We start from the raw sequence: 20877 nt of genomic DNA on the forward strand, positions 1-20877 counted from the left end.
CTTTATCTTCAAGATCCTTTCTGCTACATCTTCGTACGGAGTGCTTGCAATAATTATGTTTGATCCGTTGCGAAGGCGAAGCAGAAATTTGTGGCTGTTACAGGCCTCCGGGTCACCGCTCGCAAGTTCTATCGCTCGCGCAACCTGGTATGCTTTCAGTTCCTTCACAACTAACCCTGGTCTGGGCCGCATGATAATCTTCATATCGTTTTTGGGCAGCGGCGCTGCGCGCGTTCGTCGCCGGCCCCTTTCAGATGCTCTTCCGCGTTGCTCTTCTGCAAGCGTTCTGGCGCCGGAGCTGTTGCTCTCAGTTTCGCCTCGAGCAACGCTGTCATCTCTCGCGGCGCGTTCTTGTTTTCTGATGCGTTTTCGCTGTCGCAATGACATAGCCACCTGCCACTGACCATTCTTGGCTTCGTCGTCGCGTTCCTCCGCAGAGTCTTTTTCCTTGTTCGCGGCGTCGCTAGTAGATTCCCCTTGTAGCACCTCGTCAGGTGAAAGGAAATCTTCGTTGGCGTCCACCGCAGAGCTCACTTGGGTTTCGATGTCTTGGTCATCCATGTCCATAAGTGCCTGGGCTAGTTCCGGGTCGTTGTCCGTTGGGGTTCGGGCACGTGCAGCGCAACGCGTCGGCCGAGAGCTGGCTGCCAGGACTCCGCGTTCCGCTTCGCCGCGAGGCTTAGCGTAGCGGGTTGGCATGCTCTGCCGAAGGTCTTCACTTCCCAGAGGAAACCGGGATCGCTTGTCCAAAAAGGTGGTGTCAGCGTGTACCTGACGTCTTCCTGCACAATTCCCGTAGTTTCACTCATTGTGAGTGAAAAATCATCATTTTGTCCACGACGGAAAAGTTGAGATAGATGCAGGTAAAATAAATAAAAAACTTTTGGGTCCAAGTGAGGACCAAACCTAGGCCATCTGCATGGAAAGCAGGTGTTCTACCACAGAACCACGATATTTCTTGAGATTGCACTGGAAAAAAACATTGTATGAATGTCATGTAATGGAAGGAATCTCCTTAATGCGAGTCATGTAGCGTGGCAGAAGCGCAAAATCGTGCCACACATCAAAATATGTGAATTGCGCAGTGAGTGGGTATTTCAAAGGCCCACCCATTACAAAGCACTTGGAGATGCTTGGTCAATGTCAGTGGCAGGAGTATCAAACAAGTGATTAGTTGCGTATAGGTTTGCGTGTTGCCTTATGGACGTGCAGTAGGCCGTGTGCTGATTTGCAAGAAGAATATTTATAATGTAGTTGAGCACTTAACAATTTTACTTGCAGTATACATTCAGGGATACATTGCAACGGCCAATGTTACACACTTTCAAGGTATCAATTCAAGGTATCAACACCTCAAAAAGCTTACAGCCCGACAATCACAAAGGACCTGCTTACCCATCAGCGTCTTACCTAACAGACAAACACTCCTCTCACGAGCACCTAGGGGGAGAGGAGACCATCAACTGCAAACTGGGATATATCTCCCTTTCAAAAGATTACACACCATGTTCACGACGTGCTATCGAAATTCCTGCCCTTGGTGCAGATGAAGTCCTACACTCTATCGCATTAGCTGGGGCTGCTCAAAACATCCCCTACATCTGACACACACAGAAATGACTTGGAGTAGTAAGAGGTGTGACCGTCCAGCTCTTATTCAGCTGACCAGCAAGTGCTGATCACCCAAGTTGAATAAGCGACTAAGGTCTAAGGCCAGTGAGGCCTTTGACTAAGACTCCCCACTTAAGAAAAAAATCACTTGTATTTCAATACAGTTTATCTATACGTCTATCTATGTGCAGTCATTCATTTCCTTATGACATGGTTGCGGTATGCAGTGATAAATGAAGAGAGGCAACCAATTGAGAAGGAGGTGCACACATGACCCAATTATGCTGTCGCGTTCTACTCTTGAAGGCAAAGCTCAAGAATGCTCCGTTTTTCAATCAAGTTCCAGAACATAAGGGTCAGGTACAACTGGCAGTTTGCCAGATAAGTATACAATAGCAATTCCGAGAGTGAAGTAACTGCATCATACAACAGCAATTTCCTTTTGAAATATGAAGCAATCAAAATTAGGTAACTCAGCATTGTAAAGTTTGCCTATTGTGCTGGCTTGAATCGGTAAATTGAATGTGTTCAATAATGTGACATCAAGAACATGTTAACACAAAGCAAAGGCAGCAAGTTGATAGAAGGAACATTGTTAACCCACCTCGTCAAAGTAGAGGTTCACTTTGTTCATTTCTTCTTCAATCTTCTTTACCTCCAGGTCATCTATCACCTGTATGTAATTTGGTAATATAAACAATGTCAAACTCAATAACTTGTATTATCAATGAAACAACAGGTAGCAGTGAAAGTTCTGCAACAGTGTAAACAACAGTAATATCTTGAATTAAAGAAAGTACCTTGCTAAATCGAAATCCAGTCTGCAGGTGGACTTGTATTATCACCATTCCAGACATGCCCCAGGATAGGAGATAACTGCAAATGAAGCAGACAATCTTTCTTTGAAGACTGTTTCAACAAGATGTCTTTGTTGTACAGAAAGATGCAGTTTGAACGTTTGCCAGATGTTTACATCGGAAAGTTGTGAACTGTTAGACTACAAAGATGTTAGGATAATACCGTTCATTTGAATGTTAACATTAACCATAGTTACTGGAATATTGTTACCCTACCTTGCACACAGTTTTAACCTTGGCTTGCATGCCGTGTGAGACGGTTCCACCAAGAGATCAAAGTTGTTCGTATTTGTCGGTGCAGGAACGTTGTACTTTGCAGTGGCCTGTAAGCGTTTTAAAATACAGTTGTCGAGTTACCCAGCCAAATAGTCATGACTACAGAATGAACTGAAAACTTACCATAGAGCGGTGCTTAATCTTCAGGAGAAAAAAAATGGCACTTAGTTCCTACACTCTTTCAGGCTGGATTACGCTTACAAATGACACCAGAGGACACTCAGAAGAGAAAAAAACAGATCCATCGGACATACACTAACAGCTGTAACTACATAGATTGTAAGGAATACATATACTAAATACACCATTAACCTACAAGTGAATTCTGAGCATGTCCTTTTTCATATTTCGCATTTCGCAAGCTAAGTCAAATCAAGTGCCCCAACAGCACTGCTTCTCCTCAAATTTATATACTTTGCTGAGAAATAGAAGTGAAGTGTAAGAATTATTATTGTCCACCGTGTAAACACACAGTGCCCATTCATTTTTCTAATTAATAAGTTTTAAAATGAGTAACATCATGATAATCTGTAAGATAAAAAGTGTTTCCTGACCTTTTAGAATGAATTTAAAAACATATTTTACCACATTTCTGTTTTATTGATGAAAAGACTGTTCTTTAAAATTATGCTTATTCTTAACTGCATTTGCATTTAATTACGACATTATATTCAACTGCTTTGGCATTAACAGAGTAAAACCTGTCGTCCTGTAGACTAATTGCATAGTGGCATATAAATGCAACTGCTACCCAAAAGGTAAAAACGCAAAAGTAATTAAGGCAGCACTGCCATGCCGCAGCTTCTACATAACATTTTAGTAGTGGTATTCTGAAGAGATGAGATTGGTAAGTTCTGTTTTTTTATGCCAATTGCAAAAACTGTAACGAATCGGAGTTCCGCAGTATTCTACTGCAACGGCAATGTGGACCTCATTGGTTGAAGTTGGAATTCTTGTCTTGGAGCAGAGCAAGAGACAAATTTTTTGGAAACGAAACAAGTAGCAATATTTATTGGAAGTATAGCGGGTGTAGCAACAGAGCCAGGCTTGGGCACGTTCTCTATAACAATGGACGCGCAAAGTCTTAACTACGGTGTGCCGGGGAGGTGCCGTGTGCAAATGAGTGCTGGTGGGTTGGTGACGTGCCCAACCCAGTGCAGGAAGGTGAGGTGACGTGCTCATCGCCAGGCAGGCAGGTTCTTGACTGGTCGCAGGAGTTTGACCTAGAGGGGTAGGATCTTGCCCAACACTGTGCAGGTGGGCTGTTGGCGTGCATAACTCCGGAAAGGTGAGTTTTTGACCGTTCACAGGTCTTTGACGGAAGGGGGGGAGCTCTGGTGTAACAGTACTTCGAAAGAAGCTTTAATGTTATGCCCAGTGGCTGTGTTGTGCTCTAATCACTGTGGTCCTGATACATATTTTACCAGCTTTCAGAGCAATAGAAACGATAAATACTCATTTCACTCATGTCGACAGCTATCTGTGTATGCACTGACAGAGCCAGGACAAGATACCTGTAAAAACACAAGCTCCACTGACCTGCACAAATGCACAGCCCTTTCCAGTGACATTTAGTTCAAGAGTTGCAGGCAGTACGGGAACGGGCATTTCCTGAAGCAGCATTGCATTTGCTGGCTCCACATGAAGGTCCCTGGGCTCCATGTGTTGAGATGACACCGTCAGTGTCAGACGTGTATCTGGTAGTACGACCATCTTTGCATATTTAGCCAAAGCTTGCATTGCTATAACAGTATCCTGTGGGGCAAGAACAAAGAAAGCCTTGTTGGAGGCAAAAGTGACAGCTCAGCAGAAGAGCATAGGCAGAGCACGTTTCAGCCAAGTATTATTTTTACTGCGAAGTTTTGTATGCCGCATAACCGTTAATGCATGTCAATGTGAAATTTGTCTGTTTCAGGGCAAATAATTCCAAGTTAGGAAATACAAATTACACTGCGAAGGTGCTCACAAATTAATAAAATTTACCTGCGTGGATATAAATCCTCCTCTGTGGTTCCTCTGCTTGAGTAGCCACTGCACTGCAGGCAGGGCTAAAGAGACACCTGTTTCTTTGTGCAGCGTCAAGCAGGAAAGGATGGCATAGCCGCTTGTCTCTACAGCCACTGCTAAAGATACGTTGCGACTCCAGTGCAACGTACCATCTTTGAAAAACCAGAGAGACAAGACAGCAGACATAAGTCAAGAGCCAGAGTTGCAGAATGGGCAAGAAGCAGAAACATAATAACATTATTGTCATCATTGCGTTCTCTGTAGACCGGAAGGTCTTTTCCAGCTATCTCTAGTAGCACCCATGTTTTACAGCTGCCGAATTCATCTTATGCCTGCACACTTCTTAACCTCGTCACTATATATACTACTTCGGTGCCTTTGCATCTGGTCCCCTTTCTTGTAATTCATTCCATTGCTCCAGAAAGTGACTAGTTATGCATCGTAAGTATTAGATGACATGTCCAACTCCATTAGTTCCTTCTTTTCTTTATTTAATATATTGGCAACTTGAGCCTCTCCTGAAGGCAAACCATAATTTTTCTATGGGATACATAATAGCATAAACTTAGAAAAAAAATATAAGACAGACCTTTCTGCTCCCTCCAACTTCTTTTCTCGTGTTTTTATTTTCTAAGTTTGCACTATTGTGCAACCCTTTGATGTTAACGAACTTGTCCAACAACAAATCATACTCATAATTTTTGTATAAATGGAAAAAGGTGTGCCATTAGCTGTTATAAGTTCTAATCTTCACATAGGATAATGTTTGAAGCATTCGTTGTCAACACGAGCAAAGGTTCAGAGAAACTCCGAGTGCAGATACCTGCACAGGTGCAATGGTGTTGCAAGATTTAGGCTTTTAATCACCAAAAATGCCAGTATACAGTCATCACTGGTTTGAAACAATACATATGAAGACAGATGGGGTCTCATCTTTTGGTTCTAAATATTGCTTCAAGTGCATTGAAATTATACCCATGCTGTACTTTAGTTGCATCCTGAAAGTTGTTCAAAAAACTTCTACCAGTTTAGTGTCAAATGCATGAACATGCAAACATATCCATCCCTAATTGTGAACACTGTCATAGAAAAGTACAAAAGGTGCCGTGCTATATACATTCACCCGTTCTTTATGTTGCTGTGCTTGCATTTCTAAATTCTATTTAAATTGCAGCTACGTTTTTCATGAACCTTGTTGAATTTCTTCATTTGCATGAGTTCAACAACTTCCCAAAATAGAACCTTATTACATGAGTTCTGCTGCTAATTAAACATTGCATATTAAAAGAAGTGGCAGCGTGAAGAATGATGCATTAGTGCCAAAAAAATTTTTTTTAAATTTAGAATTTTGAGTTCTTTCGTTTATCAGAACCCTAGTGCATATTAAAAACATCAAATCTACCTTAAGTGCCAGTAGACAATGCTTACAGGTTCTCAAAAAGACACTGAATGAAAATTAGAAAAATTAATAAAAACATCACAATGCTACTTGGAGTAAATGGCTGTTCTAATAAAGATTGTTTATTTCAAGTATTTCCGAACAGTTGCAAAGTGCGGCAGCTGCAAGCCAACGTGAGCTGTGATGTCACTGTGTGAGCCTAAAGCGCATGCATGGTGCACGTGTTGCTTTCTTCCTCTTCCCTCTCTCCTTCTGTCTTTTACATCCGACTTTCCTCCTTTTGAAAAGGCACCAAGGCATGCGCAAAGATCTATGGGCTTTACCCCAGCTGGGTGCATTGTTTGCCGCTGGTGCCGTTCGCAGTGGTTCTGGGAACCATTGTGGGGGCTGAGCAGGTTAAGAAACGCGAGCGACAGCCGGCACTGTTGGCATGCCTGTTTCCAGTGCATAAAACATCACCAAATTTTCCCTCCTCTAAGGCACAGCACAATCACTAGACACGACAGTTTGTGAAAAACACATTAAATTTATTATTTGCCTCCAGTTTCTCCCTGAAATGAAGGCAGTCTCTGTTGATTTCAGCGCCCAATCTTTCAATTTGGCTGTATATCTTGGTGGTAAAAATATTGGTCAGTATGTTTTTAAACAAAGGTGTGGATCTCGAGTGCCATAAGTTTTGTGCATACTCACCTGCTTCCAGTTCACCACGACTCCACAGCAAGTGAAAAGTTTGCTGCGCATTGCGATGGCGTAAAAGGGTCAGGGCATATGCATGAAGTGCCAGTGAGTAGCTGTCTTGTTCTTGGGCGCTTTCTTCGACAAGACACTGGACAGCCTTGTCTTGTGCCTGTGGCAATAGAGTTGCATTGGCTTCGAGCAATGATATCAGCACATAAGCTGTCAGTGGTGAGAGTGACGTCCCCTGAATACCACCCTGCAACAGAGAGTTGAGAAATTGTGCAATTTTTGGGAGTTACTAGCAACTGTGCAGTATGTAACATGTCCTAACATTAGAGCTTTAGGATAAGATGCATAGGACTGATTTAGGATAACTGTTTTCTTTTTCCAAAAGTCTTCATCTTTAAAATGTACGAATAAAATTGAACAACTCTGGACTTACCGAGGCTTTTATAGAGAAAAGAGTTATATTCATCAAATCAAAAGCTGCAATGAAGCCCACTTTAATGTTCTTCAGTGATGTTCATTACACGAGTGCAATACGCCGCAGTCAATGGCTAAGCATACATGTGCTACCTTTTTAGCCCTTATAACCAAGCAAGTTGATCACTGTGTAAAATCCTTGAATTTGTGTGAGAATGCACAAGCTAAAAAATATATACATTGAAATACAGTCATCTTAGCTTTGTACAATACGAACCTTGAGTTGAGAATTCAAGACACGGCCAACAGATGGGAAGCAGCCAGTGTCATACTGGTGACCAAGCAACCATTGCGTATTCAAACTCAGCTCAGTATCATCGAGGGAAACATACTGGCGGGCTTTTCCATAGGTGCGCACAACAAATGCTGTCAGCCACAAGCTCGGCTCGGGATCGGCACCGCCAAAAGCACTGTAGCCATTGTGTGGATGCCTGTAGTTCAGTTGCTGTTCATAACCTGCAAGAAAAAAAAAAGAAGAGAAAACACAAAAACACATTACAGCAACGGTACTGGTACAATGCATGCAAACATGTGCCACCAATGTCTACGTCACTTTAACACGCCTTTGCATCATAGAGATAAGACACAGCATTCTTGCTTCACATGCAAGCAAGAGATTAGCTTAGCCCTTGTTAGCCTCTGTTATGCCCAGAATGAACTTTGTGGTACACCACATTAAAAGGAAATAAATATGTGGAAGGACAGGGAGGTTAGCCAGTTCTTAAACTGGCTGGCAACCTTGTGCTGGAGAATAGAATAAGGCGAGTTAAACAACACGACAATGAAGTGCTTATTACGGTATTGGTGTGCCACTATGCACAAAATGACAATGACGACGACTGTTATGGTGTTGTAGAAGATGACAACGGGTTTCAAAGTAAGGCTACTGGTGATCCCGGTTGATGTGTAATATACATCATTTATTTCTTCCCCTGTGAAAATATACTCAAGTGACCGTTATTTCCAAGTTTATTAAGGAATTCACACACAAACTTTTGTTTACTCCTAAATATAGTATACCATTTGTGCAACTCGTGCTGACTCTGTTTACAAAAGAAGCCAGTATTCACTAATTTCTGTACGATGGTGTTTGGGTTTGAAAAAGCTGTGTATCAAACCTTAATGGCAACAGCACCGTATCTCAACACATATACAGTAATACCTATAAAAAGCATGAGATTATGGTTGCTATAGCCTCACCTGTGAGAATGTTTCTCCGGAGTTTTGCCTCTAACGGATGGCTGAAATGCCCCGAGGAGATCAGGTAATCAAGCACCACAACATTCGTGGCTAAGATGGCAAGGTTCTGCTCTCCACAGGCAGTGGGCAGTTTGACGATGGACTCTAGACCGGATGCCAGAACAGGACTCAGAATGTCACCTACGAGTGTGAAAAAGAAAAAAAAGAGAATTGAATAATTCTTGAGAAGAATGTGCAATGATTTCTATTTAAGCTTGAGGAAGACTTTATGTCTGCTGGCACACGCTGCTGTGGAAACAAGTTTGTGTGCGTGTGTGAACACAAGAATGAGCAATTCTTTGACAAAATTATGAAATTTAATAAACTCAGAAGGCCTATTTAATGTATCTTAATAGGACAGTTCCTACCTGACACTGTAAACACACCCTTTGAAGAACCATGAATGGCATTGCCAGGGATCTTCAGGATGAACCTATGATTTCCTGTACTGCTTGTAGGAGCTGAAAGAAAATTTTTGTTATAAGTTTTTAATGCATATTCATGCATTACATATGGCCAGCTATCGTAAAAAAAAAGCAAAGGTCAGTCACCTATAGCTGGTGATCATAGATTGAGGAGGAGGACGAATGAACTTTATTATCAGAAACCAGCAGGTTTAGGTGGCCGAGCCTAGGCCTCTCATGAGGGGACACCAAGGGCTTGCCTCGATGCCACCTCACAGGCGTGCTAGGTCGCCCAATCATAGATTGAAATTAAAATGTTCTTTAAAGAAGAGTACATGAAAAGAAAAATTGAAATAACTTTCCTGTGATGGCGTGGGCAGAGGAAAGAATGGAAGTAGAGAATGTACAGAATAAAGCCAAATGTAAACTCAGATGTACTATGCTCAGACATAGTACAGTGAAATGTTTAAAGGTACTTTGGGCATAATGAAAAAAATTGGACTAAATATGTAGTGAAGCGTTGCCAAAGTCTTAGGGCAGGTTTAGACGCTTCGTTAAAGTTAGCACATGATTTCAAGTATAACAAAGGAATATGCTGAGTATAATGAGATGTTTCTTACGCCAGAGGTACTGGAAAATTCGCAAAGCTTTTAGCAGCACATAGCCATTGTGAAGCCAGTGCTGTATAAAGGGCCATGCATCATATATTGCAGAGAGTAAAGATGTAAAGCATATCAGAATAGATCATCTGTAGTGAAGTACTTCTATAGATATAGTGAAACACTTACAAAAACTGCACTTCTAGATTTTGAGCAGTATCTGGAGTATTTAAATTAAATGACTTTTGCAGAGAGCCAGCACTTTGTTTTGCTGCCTTGTTCTTGATGCATGGGCTAGCTTTGATTTACATACATAAATAAAGGTTGTTTATCACGGTATTGTTAAGGTTTTTTTATTCATTGACAAACATACAAAGATTTGAAACTGCTCTGCAGCACAAGATAAATAACTTATTTGAGGTTTTAAAATGCAATTCATAGATTGTAGGGGCAGGTTTTAGGCACCTATATGTTGAAATTGTGGTCGAAAAGCGAATTTCAGTACCATGTTTTAACATAAAAGATACCATTAAATGCAGTTTTAAATGCAAAGATAAGTCTTAAAAACAATATAACTTGCCTTTTAGGCATACGTATTCAGAAACTGATCTTTCCCTTGGTGTTCCTTCTGTCTGAAATGAGAAAAGTGCTTTTATTCACTTTCTTAATTGGTCACATTAACGAATTAGTAATCAGTGATTGATGTACACTCTATTTTGTAGCCCTGGTCATAAGTTTCGATGGCAGAGCAGTCATACCAGTCTTACTTCAAAACAACGAACAGGAACTTTTCAAAACTTATCGTATAAATCAGATGTTGCTGAAGAACTACGCAAAGAAAGCATGCTTGCTGCTTCCACAGGCATGCTGGCAAGGCAAGGCAAGGCAAAGTAAGGCAAGGCAGACAGACAGACAAGCTCAAAGTGCCGACAGTACACAATGAAATGCTTCGCATTTAAAAAAGATGTTGGTTTTGTGTAGTGGCTGGTGTAGTTGTAACACCTGCATTAAATGCATGTCCTATTACTGTGAAACCTGAGGCTCGTCGAGTTCCTACAGCCCCGTTTACCGAAGCATTCATGACGACAATGTTCGAGGTAATCAAGTAGGATGTCTACGGCACAAGCAGAATCATATTAACGAGATTCGCTAACTCAACGTGCGACAAGTGCGGGACTTCTTTTTGAACTTTATCGACTTCCAGCTTCTTATGGCAGTTGAGATACATGCCGTCTGCAGCAAGTTCCATAAGGTCGTTTCCTCCTCCAGATATAGCACTGAAGAAGTGCTGGGGGAAGGCGCAATCGTGCACTTGGCAAGGCGGTGGCGGCCCCTCTTGTACAGCGCGAGTTTAAGCCGCATGCTTCGGAAGTGTTCCTAGTAATTTCAAATTAGTCGTTACAATTACTTTTTGCTCATTTCTGTTAAACTTATTAATTTAGGTCTTGTTTGATTACTTTCACTCAGTTTTGAGAGTTGCTAGTCTTGTTTTAGGCCTGTGTTGAGCATTTGATTTTGAGTGTGATCACATCTCGAGACAAACGAACGACGAGCAGTTAAAAAATGTGCGCTACTCAAAAAGAGAAAAAGAGATTGCAGCATTATTCATGAACTGAATGATGGCAAGTGGGCGAAGCTTGGGGGAATCATTAACTCCTGTACATTTTTTCTTTCTTTCATAATGAAGAGCTCTCCATGACCATGAGAGAGAGAGCCGGGAGCGAGTACATTTTATAGCTTTCGGGGCACCACAGCAAAAGGCCCTCCCAGCATGGGCAAGCCAGGACAATGCGCATAGCAGGGACAAGGCTCGACCCTAAGATGCTTTACCTTTAAAAAAAAGATATATTGCATATCTTACCATTACATGAAGGCTCTTACGCAGTGCATCTCGAGCTGTTCTAGTTTCTGTCACGCTTCCAGGCTCACATATGGAGTCGTTCTTGGAGAGGCCCAAAGCGTGAGCAGTGATGTTGAGCTGACCCAAACAGTCAGACCGTGCATAAAGTCTTAACGAAACTGTGTCTTCGCTGCACAAGCAAAAGCGCTTCTGTGGGCTGCCAATTATTTTCAAGCAGCTGGCATCCACAATCAAACCAAACTTGACCTGTAAGAAAATGAGTGTTTTAAGCAGAGCATGTTGCAGGTGATACAAGCGAAAAACTGTCTGTACCCATCAATGGCAATTTTTTCACAAGTAGTTGACATAGTGCTAGCATAATATAAGCTGGACATTTCATCAAAAAAAAAAATCAATGTAAAGCAAATGCTTACTGCATGAATACCATACATGTGACTGGAGAATACATGTAAGGTAGTATAAATGTTATAGCCAAGTACTATTGCATTAACAACACCGCAATACCATTCCCTAATATGTACAATATTCAGGGTAACAAACTGATAATGTGGAAATAAATTTTCGAAGAGAAGTAGCATTTCTGGTAGTAGCTCAATTGGTTGAATGTGCCTTATATTCTGCTTGATTAAAATGTTAGCATCTAGAGATTTGATTTTGACACAGTCGTTGCTAATCCATAAAGCCTCTCAGCTCTGAGAAAGAAAAAAAAAGGGTAACACATTAGCAAGCAATTATTGTTCTTTTGAATTAAATGGTGAACATTTGCACACACATTTTGTCATACATGGCTGTTTGTCATATTTAACCTAGTCAGTTCATTTCTTAGCCTTTATTTTACCAGCACAGAAGGTTTGCCTGTTTCTTTCATTTTCAGTCCCTATGTCATGTGTGCTATTGCTTTCTGATGACAACGCATTAACGGAACCTTGATAAGCCTCGTCCACTTTTTTTTTTTATTGATATGATATATAAGGAGATGTTGGCGACCTCGTCCACTCTTTCACGTAATTGTTTCATGTAATTTTATCATGTTATTTTTCTCTCAGGAAGCCACACCAACAAGCTCATATTGTGGTTTGACAAAACTGTCTCTCGCACAGCACACACACATTGTTCCATGCTGCAAATACAGAACATATCCTCGGAATAACAAGGAGCACTGCTTGACACTTACGGGGATGCATGATCTGAGGTAGTTGAACAATGAAGCAGTGATGGGAATTGTCTCTCCACGAATGGCGACAGCAGGGAGTGACAGCTGGATGAAGAAGGGCTGCACTGCATTAACGGTGTCCGCAGCCATTCCCAGACCGCGAGTTGGGTGCAGGCAGAGGGCACCTGCTTTCCATTTGGTAACCGAGTGGGGAATCTCTCGACTCAGGTTGAGTGATGCAGCTCTGCATAATGATTGATTGATACAGTCAAACCAAAAGAAGTCATTATAACTAGGATGAATGGATGTCGGGCCTATGCCCTCTCATTTTGTTTTAGTGCACGCACGACAACAAAGACATAGAATGCCGATATAACAACACTAAATGTTACTGTCCAACAACAGGCCTAACTCTACTTTTTGTAACTATGCTCATACAACCCAAAAGTTTATAGAGCACATGTACTTCTATGAAGTAAATGCAAATAAAACTGCAAAGAATAACAAGAACATGCCGTAGCACGGGTGTGAAAACCACAAATAAATTTGCTGCTGGGAGTTAGGGCTGTGTCTTTCATAAAAATGCAGAATTAGAAACTAGGGCTGCATGTATAAGTACATCAACTTATACCAAATAAGCCCAAAAGCTCTTGGATTACAAATGGCATATATAAAGAAAAGCTTATTATCAAAATCAGAAAAAATGTTGCTCCCTTTTGCCAGAAGCTACCATGTGAACATCAAGACAGCTGTGGCATTCGTGTACATCATCCTGCTCAGACACTGTAATGCACTATTGTGAAGTTTCCGTGATTAAGAAAAAGGCCAGTGTTCTTAAATGATACCCATGATTGTTTCCTATGACAGCCGGAACTCAAAACTTGCCTTTCAATGTGATGGAGCTCCCACAGCCATGTTTCTGGAAAGTGACTACGTACGTCCACCGCTGACTTTGGAATCGAGGTTGCAGGAGCTAAGTCTGCAATCTCACCGTCACCTCCATCTGAAGATTTTTTTAGCAACATCAACATAGTGACTTTAGCTGTAAGCAATTAAATTCAGGCAGCTTCACTCAACAAAATTAACATCTTTTGACTATTTGGCATGCAGGGCTACCTAGGAGCAAAAACACACATTGCTACAGGAACGTTGTACGATGCCATTAAAAAGAAATTTTCTTTGAATAGATATTCTGTATATTATGTTAATGTCTTCCATGGTGCCCCCTGCAACCAGCAATAAAGAGTTGCCACAACAGCTGTCACGTCATTAGTGTCATCCCCACACAGCGGCAAAGCAGGTCAGCTACAGCTGCAGCCAGGCAGAAAGAGTGGAGGAGAGGCTCTGGCTCAAATTTGTGTGCTGTGACCTATGAATTAATATTATATGCCTTCGGTAGAAGGTCTCTAACACAAACTTCACAGTGCTCTTTCAGCTTTCAATTTCCATGGACAATGACCCTTGTTTACACAAACCCTCTGTGTTTTCAAACTTGACAAATAAACCATGAAAACAAGTTTTTCTACTGACACAAAAGCCCTGGATGTTCTGTATAGTTGAAGTTCTGGAAAAACACAGGGGCTCTTACATGCGATAGACCAGACCAAGTATATAAAGGCAATTAACATGACAGAAATACACATCCACAGGGATAAAACAATTTTTTTTTTCATTCTTACCGTCAATGCCCACTCGTGCTGAAAAAAAGAAAATAAGTTTATATGAAAACAAATGTAACGTGATAAACAAGTAAAATGAAAGCACCTTGCAAGCCTAAATACATTACCTCCATGCTCTGGGGTCCACACACCGCCATCTGAAAGCCAGTTACCAAAATTTGTTGCCTTTAGAAAACGTACTCAAGAATCGTCGTCGAAATCTTGCGAAGCATAAACCTATTATCCTCTTACCTTCCCAACAAGGACGAACATTGATCTTCATGTCGGTGATTACTTGCACCGATGACTCCTAGAAACACGAATAATAAAACGAGATTTTAATAGGTATCATATGACATAATGACAATCACATTGCAACAATACACAGTACAATCCCGATACAGTTTCCATGTGATTAATTGATTTAGGTTAGTGAGCAAGCAGCTTAATAGCAACTGGCAAGCTTCAGTCTCAGAATAGCATTATGAAATAACAAAGGAACAATATCCATGGCAGTTCTTGTACTGCAAGAGTTGCCACATTCCATCTAATTATTTACTTTTAATTATAGCCAGTGGTATTATCCTAATTATTGCCAGTATGTTGGACTGGAATAGCAGTTCAACAATATGCAAAGCTCATGACAATCACATTGCAACAATACACAGTACAATCCCGATACAGTTTCCATGTGATTAATTGATTTAGGTTAGTGAGCAAGCAGCTTAATAGCAACTGGCAAGCTTCAGTCTCAGAATAGCATTATGAAATAACAAAGGAACAATATCCATGGCAGTTCTTGTACTGCAAGAGTTGCCACATTCCATCTAATTATTTACTTTTAATTATAGCCAGTGGTATTATCCTAATTATTGCCAGTATGTTGGACTGGAATAGCAGTTCAACAATATGCAAAGCTCATCTGCACATACATATTGAAGTAATATATCATTAATTTTGTTTTACATCCTGAAACTATAGTATATTAAAGGACCCTACATTAAATGTGAGCTTTCAGAGTTCCTTAATGAGTACATGAACATGAAAGTATGAGCATATTATTGCTGATGCTGCCTTCTTTGGAATGTTGCTATCTATGTTGGAAATGACATGGCAAAAGCTGGAGATCTAGTCCCCTTATATTGTTTACAACATGAAACAGTCAACAGAATGACATTAACAATATCTTGACAATTCAGTTTACACTGCTTTAGTGTTAACTGGTTGTACAAAATGCCAGCGATGTTTCACACCAATTAATAGACTGTGAGTGTAACAATGCCTTGGCAACCAAAAATAATTTGACGACACAAACTGGTTCTAAGACAATAAAATTGGCCATGTGCAAGATTCCATAAAACGTTTGTAAGCTAACCTAACAAAATGTAAACTTTTATCTCCTTTCAATGCAAAGTCGTGACCCTCGTTTAGAAAAGGTTGACATGGTTTGCTGCAGCTGCAGTACCTTACAGTAAAATAAACATAATTAATCAGCTGTTCCTGCGTGAAGGTAGAGCGTCCAAGCAATGTAAAATGCTTACCGCAAAGGCAGCAGCAGAGTCAAGAAATAATGTGGGTCCTGCAAAATGCCCTAGGAAAAAATTTTAAACATTTAATTCAAGGGAATAAATAGGCACACAAGGTGCACAGAAGTGACAGCTAAATTTGGCACAATATTCTACACAGTCGGGAGAAACAATTAGTGGCATGTAAGCATTCTGTATGCCGACACAGCGGCATTTTTGCCTTCTTTGCATCAGTGCCTGTCTCACACAATAGTGTTACTGAGGCTAGCAGTGATCAAATGCATAAAACAAAACTAGTTTTCCAAAGTATATTCACAGAACACACCAACTGACATGCTAAAAGACAAGTAAAAAATATTATGACGAAAGCTCAACAAAAATGTATCATCAGATTAGTTTCTGACCTCAGCCATGTGTTTAGAAAAAATGGTAAATATTTATTTACTTCGTACTTTACTATGGGACAGCTGTATGCAGTTGTCCCTCAAATTAAGGTGTCAGTGCACAGGAAAGTACAGCTGTGTGTTCAGAAAAAATAGAGATTTAGTGTACAACGTGCTTTAAACTTACGGGAGTGCTTATGGGCTAACAATGCTATAAATCAATGGGTGTGTGTTTAGAAAAAGTGCCTTAACAATTGAGAATACAATATATACAGCACACTATATATACTATAGGAGAACTGTGAGCTGTCCCTGATGCACTACACACATGCTGGTATTTACAGAGCTTCAGCAGAAGTTCTAAGTCATATTCACAGTGTTGTCATGTAGCAGTCTGTAGATACTATTTTACATAACTGTCATAGTCACTCAGGCTGATCTTCAAATCTTTTTCAATGAATTTCTTTGAGTGATGCAAAAAATGAGATTATTCATCAAAATTTACAAAGCATTTTATCTTCTACATGACACCTTTTGGCTGGCTTTGTTAATACAAATATAATTACAAAGAAAGACAACATTTTCCTAACCTCATATAGAGCTCAACATACAATTGTGCCGCAGAGCTTATGAGACATTAATGGGGGTATGAGATGTGCCTATCGGGGCTAATAACAAGGGCTTGATTTTAGATGAGAAGGAGCTCTTTTGACTTACATGTGTAACACACAAGTCATGTGTGTTCCTACATATGTGCATCCGTAGGAATGTGCCGCAACGCGTTCCCCTTGCCGCGGGTGTTGGAGCGGTGCCAAGTAGGCCATGCTGCAGCTGTGTGTCGCAGGTTCCCGCTACTGTAAATCTCTCCCTCACCCACAGGTTGTTCGCTGCAGCGCCCGCAACTGCCGGCTCTTCCGCCCGTTCGCAACATACTTCTCTCTCATTTCACCCTCTCCACCAATTGAAATGCTCGATTGCATGTCAAATAGAAACACACTTACAGCTCGTTTATCTGCGATGAAACTTACATAAAACCCAACACGCCTCCCGTGCCTTTGCGTTTAAAACAAACGTTTGCTCGAGTAATCACTACACCGAGTTTCGCTTCAAACCATTCTTCCAGCACACGCGTTGACACCCGTTTCAACCGTGTCAACACTGTGCGCACCACTGCTTTTTCACAACTCATTAGGATTCCCTCCAGGAAGATGGTCCATAATTTTTTTTTTACAGATAAAAAAAAAAGAAACCCAATAAACAATCTCACGTAGAGACAATTCAGAATTATCCAATAAACTCCGATTTTAATGGCCAACATAACCTTGTTCAGTTAATTATTGAAATGGCATATTCTGTGTGGTCACTGATACATTGGCCGTTTTGGCATGTCTAAACTTCATCACGCCAGCAGTATCTTGTAGACTGTACCCACTGCACGTTTAACGAAAGGCTTGTCATGCATGGAACAAGAGACACCTACTTATATAGCACCCCCAGAAGCTCGAGAAGACATCCTGATACACTGTCCTTTGGCATCACAGGGGTGCACTAGACGACATCAAATGCACGCACCTCATAAGCATGCTTATGTCTATTATAACAAGCTTCAAGATTATAATAGGCACAAATGTAGGCAATCTGTATTCAAGTATTTATGCTTGTGTGTATCTATGTTTGAGTGTTCGAACTTTCAAGACCACTAAAGTACGCCTAGTGTATTGTAATGTTTTCGTGTTCATATATCATTGACTCTACGGTATCGAATATAAGATAATGCAAAATTAAACACCGAATTTCAAAGAACTGGGAGTCTACAAAAAATAAGCTCCAGTAAATGCAGCATTTTTGTCAAAAAATAAGTTAACAAACTCCAAAAACCACCCTCTGAATTTCAAGGAAAATAAACTTTGAAAACATAGAGCCCAAATTATGAAATAAGCCTTGCTGGCTTATTCAGTCTAAAGCCCTACTAAAAACAAAGAGTTTTATGAAAAATGCTGCAGTGGAAGCTCTTGTAACTTCACAACGACAAATGCGAGGCTAACTTACTGCCACACTTAACCTCAAAAACATAGCCACTTCATGTGATGTTGACCAGAAATAACGTGCTTTCTGGTAAGGTAAATGCTAGGTTAATTATAAAATGAGAAATCGCTGTTCTTAATGAAAGCAATGCATCTATATGAGTACTGGTAACATGATCTCGAATCAAATTTACCAAGACTTGGCAGCATCTAAAGAAAACTAGTAACACAGAGTGAGCAGTATCTGTGTGGAACAATAAGATGTCTTAAACTCATAGCTCGTATGAGGGAATTGATGCTGTTTCTTTGCTGTAAGCTAATTTTTTATCATGCCCACCTAAGATAACGGAAGTCTGGCTTCACTTTTGAGTGATAATTTCCACCCCAGCTTTTTGTTTAGACCTGCTTACTTACAACACGTACCTGTCACTTTTGTGAGATGAGGGCAGACATAAAGAGCCTGACAGCAGCACCCTGATAATAACTATATTAGTGTATTCGTGCAGAAACATAGGCATTCAAGTTGGTGACTTACAATTCTCTTCACTCAGAACACAGTGGCCTTTTAAAATAGTTGGACGGTGAGGCTTGGCTACCAGAGGGCTCAAAAAATCATGCAACTGGAATAAAAGTGAAAAAATATGTACTCAGGGCTAAAACAATGAAAGACAATCAATGCGTAAGAAAATAATACACCAAGAAAATGTTTAGGTAAGAGTCCAAAGTAAAGAGAAAACAGAAATTTGAGTGACTGAAAATTACCATTATTGCATCAAAGGCATTACTCGGAGTAAAATAGGGTGCATGTCAGAAAATATTTGTTTTCTTTTTTCAAGTGCATAGCAATGCTTCAGGGACAAAGATTTAGTTTGAGCTAGCATCTTGATGAGGCTGGACAATAATGAACCATCAAGTTGAGGCATCCTTTTTATTTTTTGTTCCTTAAACTTTCAAGGCTTCATTATGGTGAACCTAAACATTACTTGTCCAAGCTTCAGAAGCATGGGTTTAAATACCCTGCAGTGACACTAGTGTTAATAATTAACTTAATTATTCAAACAATGTGTGCTACTTCCATTATACCATATATTATGTGAAACTACTTTACTTAATACTGCCATTTACTACTTTAATGAAAAATTCTTAAGCAGGGAGTGAGCAGGATGATGCTTTCTACAAGTAGATTATATTCTTCAAAGCTGGAACTTGTCTTCTTCAAGTTGAAGCTCTGAAGAAGACAAGTGCGCCTGTCGAAACGTTGGCTACAGCACACTGCCTGCTTGTTGCCATCTTCCCACAACTCCTATCCCGTCCCCCCTTCTTTTTCTCATTTACTACTTAGTCAGATATGAGTGCAAATGCCCCGAAATTTCAATGGCATATTGTGAATGCACATTCTGAATATAAATAAATAATGCTACAAAATGTGGCTATAAATAGGACTTAATTCAATAACATCAATATCTATTTGCAATAAACCCTCAGACTGTGAAACTTTACAGATGAGCTACACCTTTAAATGAGCCCGCAGGCACTATAAGAACATAGACTGGGAACTGAATCTGCAACCTTGCATTCAGGAGCAGAATGTGTTTTGAGAACACTAATGGCATTTCTTGAGTTCAAGCACGCTCTAGTTAATCAGTTAATGAGCAAGCAACTAGGAAATTCTGATGTGGCGTGCAGAGTTAGGCGACAAGCAAACTAGACTAGCATGATTTAACAAGAAACTTAAGACAGAAAGAAAATAGAGAAACAGCCTTAAAACTTTTTCAAGTGCTTATAATGAACGATGCACACTGAACGGCTAGCTCATCTACGAGAGCTTCCTTCGTTTTGTAAGAAGCAACTACTAGCATTATTAATTCAAGAGGGTTTTGAGTCCTCGAGTAAGTGTTTTTTAATTAATTATTTATTTGTCTAGTCTTTAAAATGGCTCTCACTTATTGAGATAATACATTTAAGTTGAGGTTGTACGAGATTATCTAAATAAAGACTCAACAAAAAATTTAAGGGCTCTAATTGCCTATGTTGCAGCACTTATTTAGCGTGTAAAATAATTATTAACCTCTATGGTAAACTACATCATGAAGCAAAAAAAAGTGATACAATATATCTCCTAGAAGTTTATTTATTTATTTATAAATACTACAATCCCTAGTCGGGACTTTGGTAGGGTGGGAAGATGAACAATGCATAATCTGGTACTACGAAATGTGTGGAACAAGTGGTAGGCGTAACCAGGTCACATAATTCGTATGACGTAAAACAGAAAGTGACCTATCAAAAAAAATGAAACGCGGTTACACATCTGAACATACACGTACGCATGCATACCAATACATATATAGCAATCCTCAATGCAATTACGTGCACACAAGAACAAAATACCGAGTGTAGGTAAATAATATAGCAATAACGAAATGAAACATAAATACATGCATAGACCTTCAAGAATAAATGTGCACTCTTACTAAGTACGCATGTGTGCATATATACGAAATATAAATGAGATCCAGGTTCATGAACACAGACTAGAAGTAAAACTTGCCAATGAAGACTGTAACACTTGCTCATTTGTTAATAAATTCCAATCATTCACCGTTCTGGGGAAAAAAGAATATTTAAATGCATTATTTCGCGTTTGATGTGGTGTTAGTGTTCTATCATGCCGTAGTCTTGTGCTGTATCTAGAGGTGAGTGGCATAACAGAATATGT

General features: G+C 40.2%; 1 protein-coding gene across 1 annotated transcript in view; it reads right to left on the reverse strand.

The window, feature by feature from the left end:
* Positions 1-20877, reverse strand: part of LOC119167384 (alpha-2-macroglobulin-like) — a 54138-nt gene that overhangs the window by 7416 nt on the left and 25845 nt on the right. The window contains exons 15-32 of the mRNA XM_075890618.1: positions 18694-18778; positions 15767-15816; positions 14478-14535; positions 14354-14383; positions 14247-14264; positions 13453-13570; positions 12589-12811; positions 11415-11660; positions 10134-10185; positions 8919-9011; positions 8512-8691; positions 7529-7767; positions 6841-7084; positions 4728-4903; positions 4284-4499; positions 2685-2791; positions 2412-2487; positions 2216-2284 (exon numbers count right to left, since the gene is read on the reverse strand). Coding sequence (XP_075746733.1) covers positions 2216-2284; positions 2412-2487; positions 2685-2791; positions 4284-4499; positions 4728-4903; positions 6841-7084; positions 7529-7767; positions 8512-8691; positions 8919-9011; positions 10134-10185; positions 11415-11660; positions 12589-12811; positions 13453-13570; positions 14247-14264; positions 14354-14383; positions 14478-14535; positions 15767-15816; positions 18694-18778 — 2280 coding nt within the window. The remainder of the gene's footprint in view (positions 1-2215; positions 2285-2411; positions 2488-2684; positions 2792-4283; positions 4500-4727; positions 4904-6840; positions 7085-7528; positions 7768-8511; positions 8692-8918; positions 9012-10133; positions 10186-11414; positions 11661-12588; positions 12812-13452; positions 13571-14246; positions 14265-14353; positions 14384-14477; positions 14536-15766; positions 15817-18693; positions 18779-20877) is intronic.

This window comes from Rhipicephalus microplus, chromosome 1, assembly GCF_043290135.1.
Source record: "Rhipicephalus microplus isolate Deutch F79 chromosome 1, USDA_Rmic, whole genome shotgun sequence".
Taxonomy (NCBI): domain Eukaryota; kingdom Metazoa; phylum Arthropoda; class Arachnida; order Ixodida; family Ixodidae; genus Rhipicephalus; species Rhipicephalus microplus.